Below are 15,554 nucleotides of genomic sequence, written 5' to 3'. Positions count from 1 at the left end.
GATGAAAAGATATTCCCCGCTATGTCCACTTAAATAGCATAAAGGAGATTAGCCAAGTGCGTAGGCATGAGGCAGAGCCTCCAAAACTTGTTTAGCAGAGGCCAGGATTCAACGCTATTTAGATATCCCTCCCTCGGAAGTTGAGAGAAGGTCATTGCCACACAGTGAACTGAGTGGAGTGCAGTTCTGGTGTCTTTCTGCTGTTCTTCACTGCTTCCTCAAATTCACAACTTAAAAATAGATGTGTAGTGAAGGACAGTCTCTTTTTCTGACCTTACTCCTTTTTTTTCCTTCTTTTGGTCCACAGAGCCAATTCTGGCATAGATCAAGTATTTTCTGTATAGACACCTTTAAAAAAAAAAAAAAAGAAAAAAAAAGAAAAAGAAAAAAGGGGGGGGCAAATTTTGATGCTGTACTTAAGTGATGACTCTGTGTGTATGTAGAATGTGGTGTGTGGAAATAGAATATTAATAAAATCATAGTTTTGATATTAAATACAGAATTGTCTTAGATTCAAAGATTTGCTTGAAGAAAGTGAGAAGGGTAATTTTTAAATGTCATATAAAACATAGAAATGAAAAACTGGAGCTTTCCAAATTAAAGGACCACTTAAATATTCTTAGGTTTTTGTGGAGAGTATTTGGATCAGTTTGGTAGAAGGGGGGTGGGAGAACCTGTTTAACTACATTTGACGCTTTACAGTGGAGGAAAAGCACCTGGTAAAACAATTTTCAGTAGTGAGATGTCTGTGGATGGAGGTGCCAGCTTGTTTCAAGGGAGTGTGAGCAGGGAAAGAAAAATGGGCGTAAAAGGAGGATGTTGGGGAGATGGGCCAGTTTGTCTGGCTTGGCTGTGGTGGAGTGTTGGCCAGAAAGCAGGTGTGGGTGCGGAGCTGGAGCCAGCTCCCTGAAGCTGCTGCCTCTCCTTTGTCTGCAGCAGCCTTTAAGATAGTAGGCCTATACCTGTAATCTAAAGTCTCAAGAAACAGCTCAGAAAAAAGCAGATTTTGTGTCTTCTGCTGCAGCATGTAGCTCAGGCATGGGTATCTGTTGTTAGAGATGTTGTATGCAGCAAGAGCAAAGCGAAGAGACAAGGCTGGGTTGAGGCGGAGAGGAGGAGGGAAGGATAGACTTGAGATTGTGCTGGCAAATATTGGCTCAAAGTAAAGTTTGGAGGGGTTTTGCACCTTTTGGACTGGTGTACATCTTTGATATTTAAGTGTCTGCTTAGGAATGACTACCTTTTGATAAGTAGATCAGATTGGCCTGTTAGGAGAGGTTATTTTTTTCCTCATTGGTATCCATTTGTTTACTTTCTTTACTAGATCACATTAACTGGCAATGCTCAATTCTGAGACTGAAGGAAGGTCTTAACTTATGAAGAATGGAAATAAGACAAAGTATGAATCCATAAAGAAGTAATTAAAGACTGTGCATATGGGTGACTTTTTTCTTTTTCAAGTTAGACATACTAATTCAGCTCCAACTTTCCATATTTCTTCCTTATCCTACAAGACCAACTAGAAAAAAACCTCGGTATGGCACTGTTATCATATAGGAGCACATATTTAGAATCCATTTTAATAATGGCTGAAGCTAATATTCTCCTAGGGATATGGCCTCTGGGACCAGGGCAATTAAGTTTCTACAAGTCTTCAGTGGTATATGAATGAGGTAATATAATGGAAAGTGCACATAGGCCTTATTCAAATACCGTGCATGGCAGTAGCTCTTATGTTTCTAAGCAATTTTTGTTTGCTTATGGAGGCACAGATGAGATGCTTGCACAGAGGGGGGATATTGAGGTGTTAATTTGGGGAGGTGCAACTTGTCAGTAACACTCAAGTAACAAGTATATATTTAACTGGGAAATAAGCTTACTGAAATCTTAGGTAACATGATTCTGTTACTGCCATGTAAGTGAGAAGACATGATTAAAATATGAATTTATAATACTTTCATTACAAATTAGTGAATCTCTCTCCAGATGCTCAGAGATGAGAACAGCAATTTAAAGGTCTGATGTTTCTTAAAACCTGCAACTTAGTAAACTTTTGATTTTTAGTTAAGAAATAGTGTTCATATTTACTATGTTGTAGTAGATCAGTAGACCAGTGCAGGTATCTGACAAGATGGCTGTGTTGCATTACAGTGACAAGGTCTTGTTAAGTATGTGAGGGATGTCGTATGTAAGTCAGACTGTGACACTACAGGATTGCAGCCTTATTGCTACAGGCCATTTCACAGCTCATATTGCCTGTTCAAATAACTGTGTTTATATTTAGATCATGTATGTTGAGTAAGGTTAGACTGTTTTTACTGCTGCTGACCCATATTCAAATTTAATGTTGCATTTGCCAAGTTAAATGACTGGCTATTAATTAGTTCTATTTACAGAAACATGCAAATGCCCATTAGGTTCAATGAAAGTGTCAGGTGAGTGTAAATAGCTGCTTTGCAGTTAGCAAAAGATGATGCACTTAACTTTAATCATATACGATTGTAATGAGATCTTCTGCATTGCTAGCCTTTGTCAGCAGACACCAAGCAGATCTTCATGGAAGAATGCTAAATGAAAGCTGTTTTAGTAATAATGCCAGAGATCTCTAGCCTCATTAAGCAACGGGTCAAGAACTCAATTTCCTTCTCTTAAGTTCCCTCCTCCTATATTGCTATGTAGGCATGGCAGCCCGTCAGCAAGTAGTTTGCAGAGCACAGCTAGGGAGCCTGTGCCCCAGCTACTTAGAACTTTATTAAAATCTTGTATTTCCCCACTCTATTTTTGCACCTTCTCCCCTGCTTGAACAGGGGCTGGGAAGGAACCCGGGGGTTAGACTTGATTTCTTCAGCATTGCTTTTAGCTCCAGTGCCTGAAATCCAGGCACTGAACGAACATTTTTTGGTTTTTAATAAAACAGAATTCTTTAGGACGTAAAATGTTTCTCTTTTTTTTTTTCCTTGGTCTTAATTTTATAGACTCTTGCCTTTTGGGAGGATGAAGAGAGGGAGAAAATGTTGGGCCAAATTTAAAATTAGTGTGTGATTTGAGCTTCTAGCTTCTTTTCTCATGCCGTATGAAGAACTGGTGTTACATTGAAGCCTGATCCTTTTTCCTCAGAGATCATTGCAAGAATGATCCTGACAATTTACAGCAAAACAATTCAATGTAACTTCAGTAGTTAACCCAACTCCTGAGTAAGCAGCTACTTTGATGACCTCTCGATGTACTAGTGTGTATTTCTTCTGCTTTGTGGAGCATTCATCAGAGATTCACTCACTCTGAGATCTACAGTTATCAGTCCTTTCCGCAGCTCTTACCTCTCATTTGCGCTTTTTCAGCCTTGCTAGAACCTGCTTGTCAGGCAAAGGGCTGTACTGTAGAACAAGCGTTGGCTGGCGCATAGTTCTTGAAACAAATGCATCTGTGACAATACTGATCTTTTGTGGTAATAAATAGCTAAGTATTTTGTGCTCATAAGAAAATAAGAAGATTTGAATGCTGTTACATTTAGAGGAAAAGTGTGACCAATCATTTAATGACAGTTGCAGAATGGTTAGGCTTGGAAGGGACCTCTGGAGATCCTCTGGCCCAACCCCCTGGCACAAGGAGGGTCAGCTAGAGCAGGTTGCCCAGGACTCTGTCCAGCTGGATTTTGAATATTTCCAAGGATGGAGACTCCACAACCTCTCTGGGCAACCTGTTCCAGTGTTTGACCACCTTCACAGTAGAAGAGGTTTTTCTTATTCAGATGAAATGTCCTGGGGTTCAGGCTGTGCCCATTGCCTCCTGTCCTGACACTGGGCACCACTGAGAAGAGTTGGGCTCTGTCCTTACACCTTCCCGTCAGGTATTTATACACACTGATTAGATTCCCCTGGAGCCTTCTCTTCTCCAGGCTGAGCAGTCCCAGCCTCTCCTCGTATGAGAGATGCTCCGGTCCCGTCATCATCTTTATCTCAGCTAATGTAACAAACCCACCCTGAAATATTGTTAGGCTTTTATCTACTGCTATGGATTAATAAGTGTTTACTTCAGAAAAGATAAGATGGTTATTGCCATTAGAAACTTGTAATTTCCATTTTCTTTTTAACTTTGAGGAACTTTGAAATATTCTGAAGAACTAGCATATCTATGGTATTAGAAAAGCCATAATAATGCAAAAATATAACTACAATATGAGCATATATGGTAAAATACTGTCTTCAATTCTGTAAAGTGGTGCTTATGATGCTCTGGATTTCATCTAGAACCTACTTAATTCTCTGAGTGGTCTGCATATAAGAGTGGCTCGCCAGAGCAGCTTCTCTTAAATTCAACTATGCTAAGAAAAGAGGATATTGTCCTTCTTTCTGATGCCTTTTCTAGAAACTAATTGAGTGTAACACTAGCCAGAGAGGAGATTCTTCATCCTAACAGTTGATGGAGATTTTTCCTGTGTCTTTTTGGCCTTTTTGGGAGGTGGATGGATGGGGGTGTTATGAGGCACTTAAAAAGCAGAGAAATAATTTTTGTGCAGAGAAAAGCAGAGAAATAATTCTGAAGATTGTCTGTAGATATAGGCGTTTGGACTAAGACAGTGTGTCTGCAATAACTGATAAGTAAGCCATAGCTTAATATATTTTTTTCCCTTCTCTTAATCTCTGCGTATCATTCATTTGGTTTTCCCTTATTCTTCTTTTCTTAATAGTCATTACTTCAGAAATGCTGTAGGGAATTGAGGAGGAAAAAAGTACATTGCTTTTTGAAAAAATGCTCTACAAACAAGTCAATCTGTGGTTGATGACTTCTAGAAAACTAGACTGTGTTGAAATAAGTCTTTTCCTAAAGCGGAATTAGTAGTGTTCTTTCTAAGTTCAGAAATGCACCGTGGGAATTCCTTGATAGCAGAAACTAAAATTGTTTCAGTTTTTCTTTAAAAATTACTGATAAATGTCTGTCATGTTCTACTTAATTGCTTGATCTAAACATATAAGCTAAGTATTCAGCTTCTTTAAAAGGAGATGAAGGATTTATTTTACAGCATTTGGAACACTTACCACCTTTGCTTTGCATATCACATAGGGGATATTAAATATTGTATAATCATACAGACTTGGATTTTAGATATCTGTTTAGGGGAAACTGGAATCAAACCCAGGAATCTTCGTCTGTTGTTGCAGCTCTCTCCTCTCCATCATGCAAAAGCATGTTTATTTGCTTACACCGGAAATAGTCTTCCACTATTTTTCTTGTGTTCTTTGACTTGACTACTGAAAACAGTAGGTTTTCAAAATAGGATATTCAGATGGACCATAAGATCTGTTGTTATTTGTGGTCTAATATATTTTGGTGGCGAACAGACAAGGTACTGGCTGGCATCTTGGAAAAATCTCAGATATAAAATGCAGTAAATGTGATACACTTCTGTCAGCCTGATGTATTTTAATGGTTTCAGCAGTGAAACTGCTTCCTTCTATCCAGGTGGTAGGAATACATGGTAAAGATCTGAACTCTGCTGTGGCCTGTTGACCTTTGAGTAATTTTTGTTTTATTCTGCCTGCGTAATGGAATGGGCATATTCGTTAATCTGGTTTCCTGCAGAAGTTAGAGTTTGGGGGTTTTGTTTTAGTAGTTTATAAATGAAAAGTAATTACTGTCGTTGTCTTTAACGTAAAAGCTCTTTCTTATTTGAGAATAAGCAAATCTGTTTCACAGGGACTTCTTAAAAATTGTTCCTTCATTGCTCATTCTTACTGAGGAGTCCTCTTTGCTGGGTAGTGGTTGGTGCATGGGTGTGCGATGGTAGAGTCAGTTTGCTTTTGTATTGTTTTTGTAAAACATGAAAGTTTACTTGGCATAATCTTGTTCATTTTTAGTTAAAATGCACTGATACAAGACCATAGTCACAAGAATGCCACTGGGAATATATGGTAAAGTTATCCACTGTTTGCTTTCTGCATCTTTTACAACATATGGATAGTTTATAAAGTCTTCGAAAACTTTATAGAAAACCTTTGCCAGTTATCAGATAATTTAGATATCACACATACTCTTTTCTTGCCAGATACTTTTTGTTGCTGTTCTACTCTGTTTTGACAAGCAATTTTAGAGTTGCTTTGCAAAAGATGTAAGCTTAAGTGGTGTGGACTGGTATTCATTTCACTGCTTCTCACTTTCTTTCCCCTCAGGAGTCATCTTGCTTGATATCAGGACTAGATACATATGAGATAAGTGTCTTCCCAAAATAAAACTGACCCAGTTTGTTGGAAGCTTTTACTTCAAGGTGATTTTAACTGGGAAGGGCTTAAACTTAAAAGCCATGAATATCAAAGTTAATTTGTGATAGCAACTGGCCTGATAAACTGGAATGCAGAATGTAATTAGAGGAAATATTAAGTAAACCATAGCTATAACCTACACATTAATACAATAATATTTCATAGCAGTGACATGCATCTCTTAGTATCTCCAAAAAGTTTATAAATAAAGAAATCTGTCTTTCTGAGGTGGGGGGAAGCAGAGATTCCTCCTTGCAGGTGTGGGAACAAGCACAAAGGGAAGAACTGACCTGTCCAAGGGTATGCATAAATCTTCAGGTAATTGAGGATGATATGTATTTCTTTAAAATTTATATGATTCTCCATTCTGTGTGTTACCTCTTGCTTATTCTTTTTTCAAGAGCCTAATCTAATAATGTCTCACTTCAAGTCACTTTATCATCTCACAGTGTTCTTAGGAAGCAGTGAGCAATATATTATGTGATTTGTTACTGCTATATTGCTGTGTTGTATCTGTTTCAAATAAAAATACTTCAGTAGACTCTCAGGACTTCAGTAGACTCTCTTGCTTTATCAGCTGATGTATTTAAGAAAATAAATGGATGATGGATAGTCTGGAGTCTGAAGGGACTCTAATTTTAACCTGTTTCAGAAATGATCACTTAGGGTATTCTTGGGGGTTTTCTTCTATGTTATTTCTGGCTGGTTATGTTGGTGTCTGAACCATCCTGTTCAGTGGTGGTTTCAGGATAGTTCTTCAGATTAACTTCCTGCTCCTAGGCATTGCATGCTTTAAAATATACATAGTTTCACTTGCTGTAATAAATATATCAACAAAACTACAGTGGATACTAGATGTATATTAAAGTTGCTTTGAGAAATAGCATTATATTCTAATGAAAGGACTCCATTAAATAGTGCAGAAGGGAAGTACAAAATTCTAACAAAGTTTCTCGAAGAGCACTGACGTTCTTTCATATCTTAATGAAAATTCTCAGCCAAAAATGAGAGATGTTCTTATATTGAGCTTTTCAAATTAAGAAGATTTTTATTGTGGCCATAAAGTGTAAGAATAGAAATAATAAATCTAAGTCAAATCCACAGATAGCCAGCTGAGTAATATGTAGTGAAGGATTACTATTGGGTACTTGCTGCTTGTGTCATGGGAGCAAAGGGGTGGGGAGGAGTGATCCACTTACCAACTATCTGATGCTTTCAGTCATTTGATCTTTTCATTGCTGCTCATTTATTGTAGAGTATGGTCACCTCTGAGTTTGAAGATGTTTGCCTAGGACACTGCATGCTTTCTGTACAGCATCAGCTGTTCATTTAGATCTTATGAACGGGTCAGTTCAAGGCTACTGTTGTAGCAGGATAACTGACCTTTTTGTATAGTCTAATCTTGCTGCTTTTGATTCTATGATGCATAGCAAAAAAATGGAATATTTGCCATTGGATGGAAAATTAAAAGAAAGCAGATTAGCATAGATTACTCTAGACTTTTTTCATATGTAGTTAATTTTTAGAAGTATATTAGGTTAAAACCACAACATCAGAAGAGTCTAGTGTCCATACTCAGATTTAGCAGGTTTTTGAGAGACAGTCTACTTGCAAGTCTGCTGTGCTTTGAGGTTTTTGGAAAGGCTTTTGAAAAGTATATTGAGTTTTATTTTGTCTTTAATGAAGCAGTTAGTAGTGGAGTTGGGGATTTTGTCTTAACTGGATATATAGCTAGCAAACTGAGGTGTAGGTTAAGTTGTTCGTACTGGTAAAACAGTGAATTGGAGGGTAAAGGTGGCCAATGTGCTCTGATACAGATTTAAGGCATCCTCCTGAGCCAGAAATATGACATAATTTTTTGCATATAGTTGAGGTATAGTAACTTCTATAGGGAGATATTGAAACTTGATAGATATTTTAAAATAATCTGGTGTTTATAAATATTTAATAGTTTGAGTTCATTGATGAATAAATGCCAGATTCAATGGCTGTGTCTTTCCAAGGTCTTTTAATAAGAAAACTATTGTAATTCAAATGAAACATGCTGTCCCTGCCTTACTGTATTGATGGACGGAAATCTCCTGATAAACTATTCTCCAAACTGAGGTTTGGTACTATATGGCATTCTACAGACATCTGTCCAATATATCACTATATGCTTTTTTTCAGGAATGGACACTCAAAACCTTGGATGATGAATTGAGTATGCTCTTTTTAAACTGTGAATTATATCAATGTGGGGGGGGTTGCAGGCACTTTAGGATCAACATTTACTGCTGACAAACTGGAGGAATGACCTGAAATAAATCTGTAAGAACCTGTGGAAAGTGCTACACCTCAAATACAAATAATTATTCAAATAAATACAAGATGGGGGTTACTGATGAGGCAGGCGTTTGGAATATGATCTGGCGATCTGTTGCAGATCATAAACAGAAGAGAAACTTTTGCTACTACACAAAAAGGCACTAACATTGTGCTGGTTTGCATAAAAAGAAGTATCCTGTCTAAAATGCAGGAAATAATCTGTTTTTCTCAATGTTGTTGAGGCTTCAGGTGGAGCAGGGTGTCTAGTTTTGGTATCATGAGTTGAGAAAGATGTAAACAGTTGGAGAGAGTCCAGAGAAGATAAAAATGATCAGCTGTCAAGGAAGCATGTTACAAGAAAGAAGTGAGAACTGATGTTCTTTATTGCAACCATGTCTCTCTTTCTCTAGATTAATATTGAAAAAGGGTTTTGTAAAGAAGGGAATAATCTCTGTGAAGTGGACTAGAAGTAATTAATCTAGGGAGGGAGACTTAGACATTAGGAAAAAATGTTAATGGTGAGAAGAGTTGAGCTCTATAATAAATTGGCGTAGGAAAGCCAGGGTATGACTATCACGGGAGGCTTTTAAGAACAGGTTAGATCAGTGTCTGTCGGGGTTGGTTGATACCTGGGACAGATAGATGGATTAGTGCTCTCTGTCCTTTCCAGCTACATTTCGCTGAATATCTTGAAAATAACTGTAATGGAAGTGGCTTGTCTAGGAGATGGTATTGATTAGTGAGAGTTGGGTTTTGTTTTTAGACAAGCATTTTCTTGTCTTCAGAGCTCCAGTGTCTAATAAAGTCCTGAGGCAAAAAGACTTCTTCATCTTGATGGGAGATAAATACCTCTTACATTAGTTGACTGTACATAAAGTTGGCTGTATTGGGTTGTTTTGTGGGCATTGATATATATGTGGATATCTGTCACAGCAATTTCTCCTAGTTAGCCTATGGCTTAAAGAATTTACTGTCTGCATGGTATCTTGTGCTGTGTCTGTCCTCAATGCCAGACCTTATGAGGGTGTGTATGGAAGGCAATTTAATGGCTATTTTTCAGTACCTGGATCTCCCATCTTGTTCATTAGCAAAGTAGACCAGAACAGAAAAAGGGTCATGTCTGGATTCTTGAAGCTGTACTGGTGGTTGTCTTTACAACAGAAAAAATAATGAAATTGTTATTTGTCAACAGATATTTAGTGATTTCCTCCCGCAGAGGATGTATTAATCCTTTTATTTCAACATGTTATTAATCATATGTTTACCGAGCGAAACTAAATAGCAAGGTAAATAGCAAACAGTTCATTGATTGTTGAATGAGCGTTTGACAAATAACGTGTGATGGGTAATGTAAAGAATGCCTGTAAAGAACAGGTCTGTTGTAAAAGGGTAGTGAGATATGTTTGAAAATTGAAGGGAGGAAATTGATTAACAAAAGCCTTAAATACAAAAATTACTCTTCCTGAACTCTTATTTCTTGAAAATGTATGTGTTCTTACAGGTGCATCTGCCTTGCACAGTTAGTAAATTTGGGATACTACCTTGAGTGCCTTTCCTCACGTTGCCTTGGTTTCTGTGATCACTCTGGAAAAGTGAAGATGTATTCTGTAATTGAAAACTAGTACAGAAAGACTCAGCAATTTCTGTAGACTGCCTTAATGTCCTTTTAAAATTGCTAAAAATTGCTTCTTCTGTGGTCTTTTAATAGAGGAGCAGTTGCATTTTTTTTCTTTTTTTTTTTTTTTTTTGTAGTGTCCCTATTAGAGGAGTGTACCTTCTTAAGTTTCATTGTAGATTTTTGTTTCTTCCCCTGATCAAAGTGGGGCTTAGTCTGGACTATTATTCAAATGTAGTATTATATGGCATTAGTTTTTAATGATCCTTTTCAAAATGTTCTATTTTCAGGTCTGTGTCTTGAGAAGTTGCCAATTTCTTCTTCAGCTAGCAACCTTCATGTGGACCGTGAACAAGAAATTGTTACTTGCTATGAGAAGGCTGGGGATATTGCTCTCCTATACCTTCAGGAGATAGAAAGGGTAAGCTGAGATAATTTGTTTTTCTTAGTTGAAGAACTGTGTGGTTCATCTTTCATAGACGTGATGTGACCAGTATCTTTGTATTCAACTAAAAGGACTTTTCTTAGGACTTCAGTGCACACATATTATTGGGCAATAAACTGGTGTGCCTCAACTGATTGTCATTATGACTGCTTTTGCTTTCTGACTTCTTGGAAAATAGTGCCAGTAGTCTCAAAAGGGACAAAGCTCCTCTGAACTATTATGTACATTCAGGATGCTGATCTGTGGCCTCTTGTTATGCTATGGTAGTTCATTTATGAACATGGGATTAAGATATCTTTCAATATGTATGTTGTTTATGTACGTATATGTATATGCATATATGTATATGTAGCATTTCAGAGAATTCTTAAAAAATCATTTTAAAACTAAAAAGGCTTTCTAACAATTCATCTGAAAAGGCAAAGAATGAAAAGAACAAACGTAAATAGAGATGAAAAATTGATCCTGTTGATGTATATTTGGAGCCAATAATTTGACTGCTCTTAAATCCTCCTTATAAAATTACTTGCAGATAAAATCCTGAAGTAACTTTGTATCCCTCTGCAAGAGGCTTGACATATCAGTGGTGCAGCAAGAATAACAACTGAAAGTGTGCTTGCTTCAATTAAGCACAATCCTGGGACAATGAAAAAATTACCAGATATGATAGCCAGATAAAGCTATGATTTCAAAACATAGATGTCGTTGAAATGAGATAAATCTTGAATAGTTCTATAAATGGAATCAGTCTGAATGTTTGATTTCATCTGCCTTTGGATGATTCGCACAGTTTCAAAACTTTATTAATAATCTCCCTCCCCTCTTCCTTCATCCAGGAAGACAGAGGCTCTTCCCGTACAAACTACCAAAAAGCCTCAGTTGACAAAGGCACTATTTATGAGGCTATCTAATAATTTCTCTATACAAGCTAACTGTTACTACTTTATCTTGCATAGGCAATGGCAGAGTGAAAATCCATCATTTTTCTGATTTGAATTTTTTGATTTGAATACTTGGTATTGACAGCTCCTCTGATTTGTACGCTCTAGATTTAAAGCAGTTCAATATTGTATATATAATTTAGTGTTGTTATTCCCAAAACGGTAAACAGAAGGTTATCTCTAAAAGTAGCCCTAGGTCTGGGTATATAGTACAATAACTTACTACACAACCCTTTCTGCTGTGGAAAGATTTACAGAAATTTTGACAGGTTGGCAACTATATTCTCTGTTAGGATAAAGTAGGTATTTACCGTTGAAGGTTTTTTCAACGGGTATGCGCACTGGGTGAAAAGATGTTCTTGAACTTAATAGTCCATTTGTAGTTTTAGCTTGTTGCTGTATTACTCACTGTAAGTTTAAAGCTACAGTTACCATTGAAGTTACTTCTTGGATTTTTTTTCCTAAAGAGACAGTTGTCTACATCTGAACCTAAACTACAAAGTTGCTGTGCTTTTTATACATTGAAAAGCACTGTGTTTGCGTAGAAAGTTATTCCAAAAGCTGAGGTACCTAGGTATGTTGGAAACCCGTATTTTATTGATGAAAGCTGGTATTTCTGAGCTTTGTAATGTTAGAGAAAATGTAACCTACAAACAGCTTTGCAGAATCTTAGGCAAGTTACTATTTTCTTTGTTTCTCCATTTTATAAATAAAGGAATTATGGAGAGTTTAAAATTAGGCTTCTTATTTCTAAACAGCTTAACACTTGAGTTGTAAAAGCTACTAATACTACAGGTGACCGTAAGGAAGAACCATGCTAACTGACTGCAAATTTTTGAATTGTTAGCTTGGGGTATCAATGCAATGGAATTTCTGGAACCGTTATCTTGGGATTTCTTTTTCTAAAGTAAGCTCATTTTTTAAAGTATGCTCTTCCTGTCCTCTGCTTAGCAAATAAATGCCTAATGCCCTGCACCTTCCCATCTTCTCTCAAATTCCAGACATAGAAGGCATGCTTCTTTATTTTAGAAATTGAGTTTTTAGCAATGTTGATTACTACTTTGACTATTAAAACTTTAAATTTCCAATTGCCTTCTCTTCTGTTCTTCTGCCATATTAGAAAGTTAAACTGCGCTTTTTTTTTTTAACCAGTACTGCTTCATTTCCCATTGTAATAGGTGTCATTGCAGCATGACCTTTCTAGAAGTTCTGTTTGTATCATCTCACTGAATTTCAAGTTGCAGAATTTCAATAGCGGTCTCTCTCAGCTGCCTCTTTAATTTGGGTGAATGACAAATAAATGGCCCATTTGTCATTCTTTCAAGCTTTTGATTTAGTTTGAAAGCGTGAACTAAAATTACAAAGGTTTGTGGGGGGGTTTTTTGGTTTTTTTTTTTTTTTTTTTTTTTTTTTGGTCAACCAAGACTGAATTTATTTGTAATTGATCCTTCCTTCCTAAGTTTGGTTCTCTACATCCTGATCTGAAAATGAGAACAGACTTAAATCTCATCCTTGTTTCCACTTGTAAGCAATTCAAAACCTCCTGCTCTCTGGAGCTTCTGATGAAGGCCTGAAGAAACTGTAGCTCCAAGTTTTTGCTGCCCACTCACCAATTTAGCTTGTCTTGCAAAGATTGAGTGACAAAACTGGAGTTAGAGTTCTGAAAATGGGACCTGTGGAAGAAAGCTGAACATACTACCACAGTATTCAGTGTTTAATCTGCTTTCAGAGGAAGGCTTCAAATCACAGGAACCTCAGAAGCTAGTGAATGAAAACCTAAGCTGTGATAATGAAACCTTTTTCATATGTCAGTGCAAAGACCTAGGTCTGTGCTCTGCTTCCATGACCACTGGTCACTGCTCGTGGGAGGAGAAAGGCTCCTACTCCTCCTGAAGACTTGCAGCTGAAGAACAGGTTTAGTGTCCTCCAGGATGAGGAGGAGATGGGCATGGCTCCAAGGGAAGTACCTGGGACAACAGACCCTGTGCCTTGCCGGAACGCCCGGAAGAAGCGGCGGGTGATTGTTGTGGGGGACTCCCTGCTGCAGGGGACAGAGGCATCTATCTGCCAACCTGACCTCATGTCTGGAGAGGTTTGTGGCCTGCCAGGGGCTCGTGTGAGAGATGTCATGGAAAGACTGCCAAGGCTTGTCCACACTTTGGACTATTACCCACTGCTGCTCTTCCATGTGAGCGCTAATGACACCAAGGGCAAACTGGAGACCATCAAGCAGGATTTCAGAGCTCTGGGGATGGTGGTCAAGGGTGTGGGAGCCCAGGTCATCTTCTCCTCAATCCTGCCAGTGAGGGGGATGGATGAGAGGAGGAGGAGACGGACTTTCCAAGTTAATGACTGGCTGCGCTGCTGGTGTTGGCAACAGGGTTTTGGTTTCTACGACCATGGGACCCTGAAGATCGACAACTGCTGGGGAGAGATGGGATCCACCTCACGAGGCGGGGCACGTGGGTCTTTGCCAACAGGTTGGCCAACCTGGTAAGGAGGGCTTTAAACTAGGAAAGATGGGGGAAGGGGAGAGTTATAGTGACAGGGTAGTTGGCAAAAGACAGCTCAAGTCGGGATGCCTCCAGCAGGTGAATGCAGCCAGGGAAGTGCGCATGGGACGTGGCTATGGAGGACCCTCTTTTACCCCTCCTGGGAAACCTGCATGCTCGATCACCTCCCTGAAATGCCTGTACACCAATGCACACAGCATGGGGAACAAACAGGAAGAACTAGAGATCTGTGTGCGGTCGCAGGGCCATGATCTCATTGCCATTACAGAGACATGGTGGGATAGCTCGCATGACTGGAGTGATGTCATGGATGGCTACGTGCTTTTTAGGAAAGACAGGCCAGGAAGGCGAGGTGATGGTGTTGCTCTTTGTGTGAGAGAGCAACTGGAATGTATTGAGCTGTGCCTAGGGGTGGATGAAGAGCAAGTTGAGAGCTTATGGGTAAGGATTAAAGGGCAGGCTAGCATGGGTGACACTGTTGTGGGTGTTTACTACAGGCCACCTGATCAGGAAGAGGAAGTCGATGAGGCCTTCTACAGACAGCTGGAAGTAGCCTCACGATCCCAGGCCCTGGTTCTCATGGGGGACTTCAACCACCCTGGTATCTGCTGGAAAGACAACACAGCTAGGCACAAACAGTCCTGGAGGTTCCTGCAGAGCATTGGTGACAACTTCTTGACCCAGGTGGTGGAGGAGCCAACAAGGAGAGGTGTGCTGCTGGACCTCGTACTAACAAACAAAGAAGGACTGGTTGAAGATGTGAAGGTCAGGGGCAGCCTTGGCTGCAGTGACCATGACATGGTGGAGTTCAGGATCCTGCGAGGAGGAGGCAGGGCACTAAGTAGGATCGCAACCCTGGACTTCAGGAGAGCAAACTTTGGCCTCTTCAGGGACCTACTTGGAGGAATCCCGTGGGTTAGGGCCCTAGAAGGAAGGGGCGTTCAAGAGAGCTGGTTAATATTCAAGCATCACTTCCTCCAGGCTCAAGAGCGGTGCATCCCTATGCAAGGGAAGGGAAGGAAGTCAAGCAAAGGAGGCAGGAGACCTGCATGGATGAGCAAGGAGCTCCTGGCAAAACTCAAACAGAAGGAAGCATACAGAAAGTGGAAAGGGGGACAGGCCACTTGGGAGGAATATGGGAACGTTGTCAGAGTATGCAGGGATGCGACGAGGAAGGCTAAGGCCCGTTTGGAATTAAATCTGGCAAGAGGTGTCAAGGACAACAAGAAGGGCTTCTTCAAATACATCAGTAGCAAGAGGAAGACTAGGGAAAATGTGGGCCCTTTGCTGAATGGGTGGGTGCCCTGGTGACGAAGGATGCAGAGAAGGCAGAGTTACTGAATGCCTTCTTTGCTTCAGTCTTTACTGCTCAGGCCAGCCCTCAGGAACCGCAGACCCTGGAGGCAAGAGAGAAAGTCTGGAGGAAGGAAGACTTTCCCTTGGTCGAGGAGGATCAGGTTAGAGATCATTTAAGCA

At 39.3% G+C, this 15,554-nt stretch overlaps 1 protein-coding gene across 1 annotated transcript in view; it reads left to right on the top strand.

Moving 5' to 3' along the window:
- The window catches only part of TTC7B (tetratricopeptide repeat domain 7B), a 154,915-nt gene that overhangs the window by 21,115 nt on the left and 118,246 nt on the right, over positions 1-15,554 (top strand). Inside the window, exon 4 of the mRNA XM_067295614.1 lies at positions 10,470-10,600. Within this exon, the coding sequence (XP_067151715.1) occupies positions 10,470-10,600 (131 nt within the window). The remainder of the gene's footprint in view (positions 1-10,469; positions 10,601-15,554) is intronic.

The sequence above is a fragment of the Apteryx mantelli genome, chromosome 4 (genome assembly GCF_036417845.1).
Source record: "Apteryx mantelli isolate bAptMan1 chromosome 4, bAptMan1.hap1, whole genome shotgun sequence".
NCBI classification, from domain to species: domain Eukaryota; kingdom Metazoa; phylum Chordata; class Aves; order Apterygiformes; family Apterygidae; genus Apteryx; species Apteryx mantelli.
Note: the sequence above shows the minus strand (reverse complement) of the source record. Positions and strands in the feature narration are given on the sequence as shown.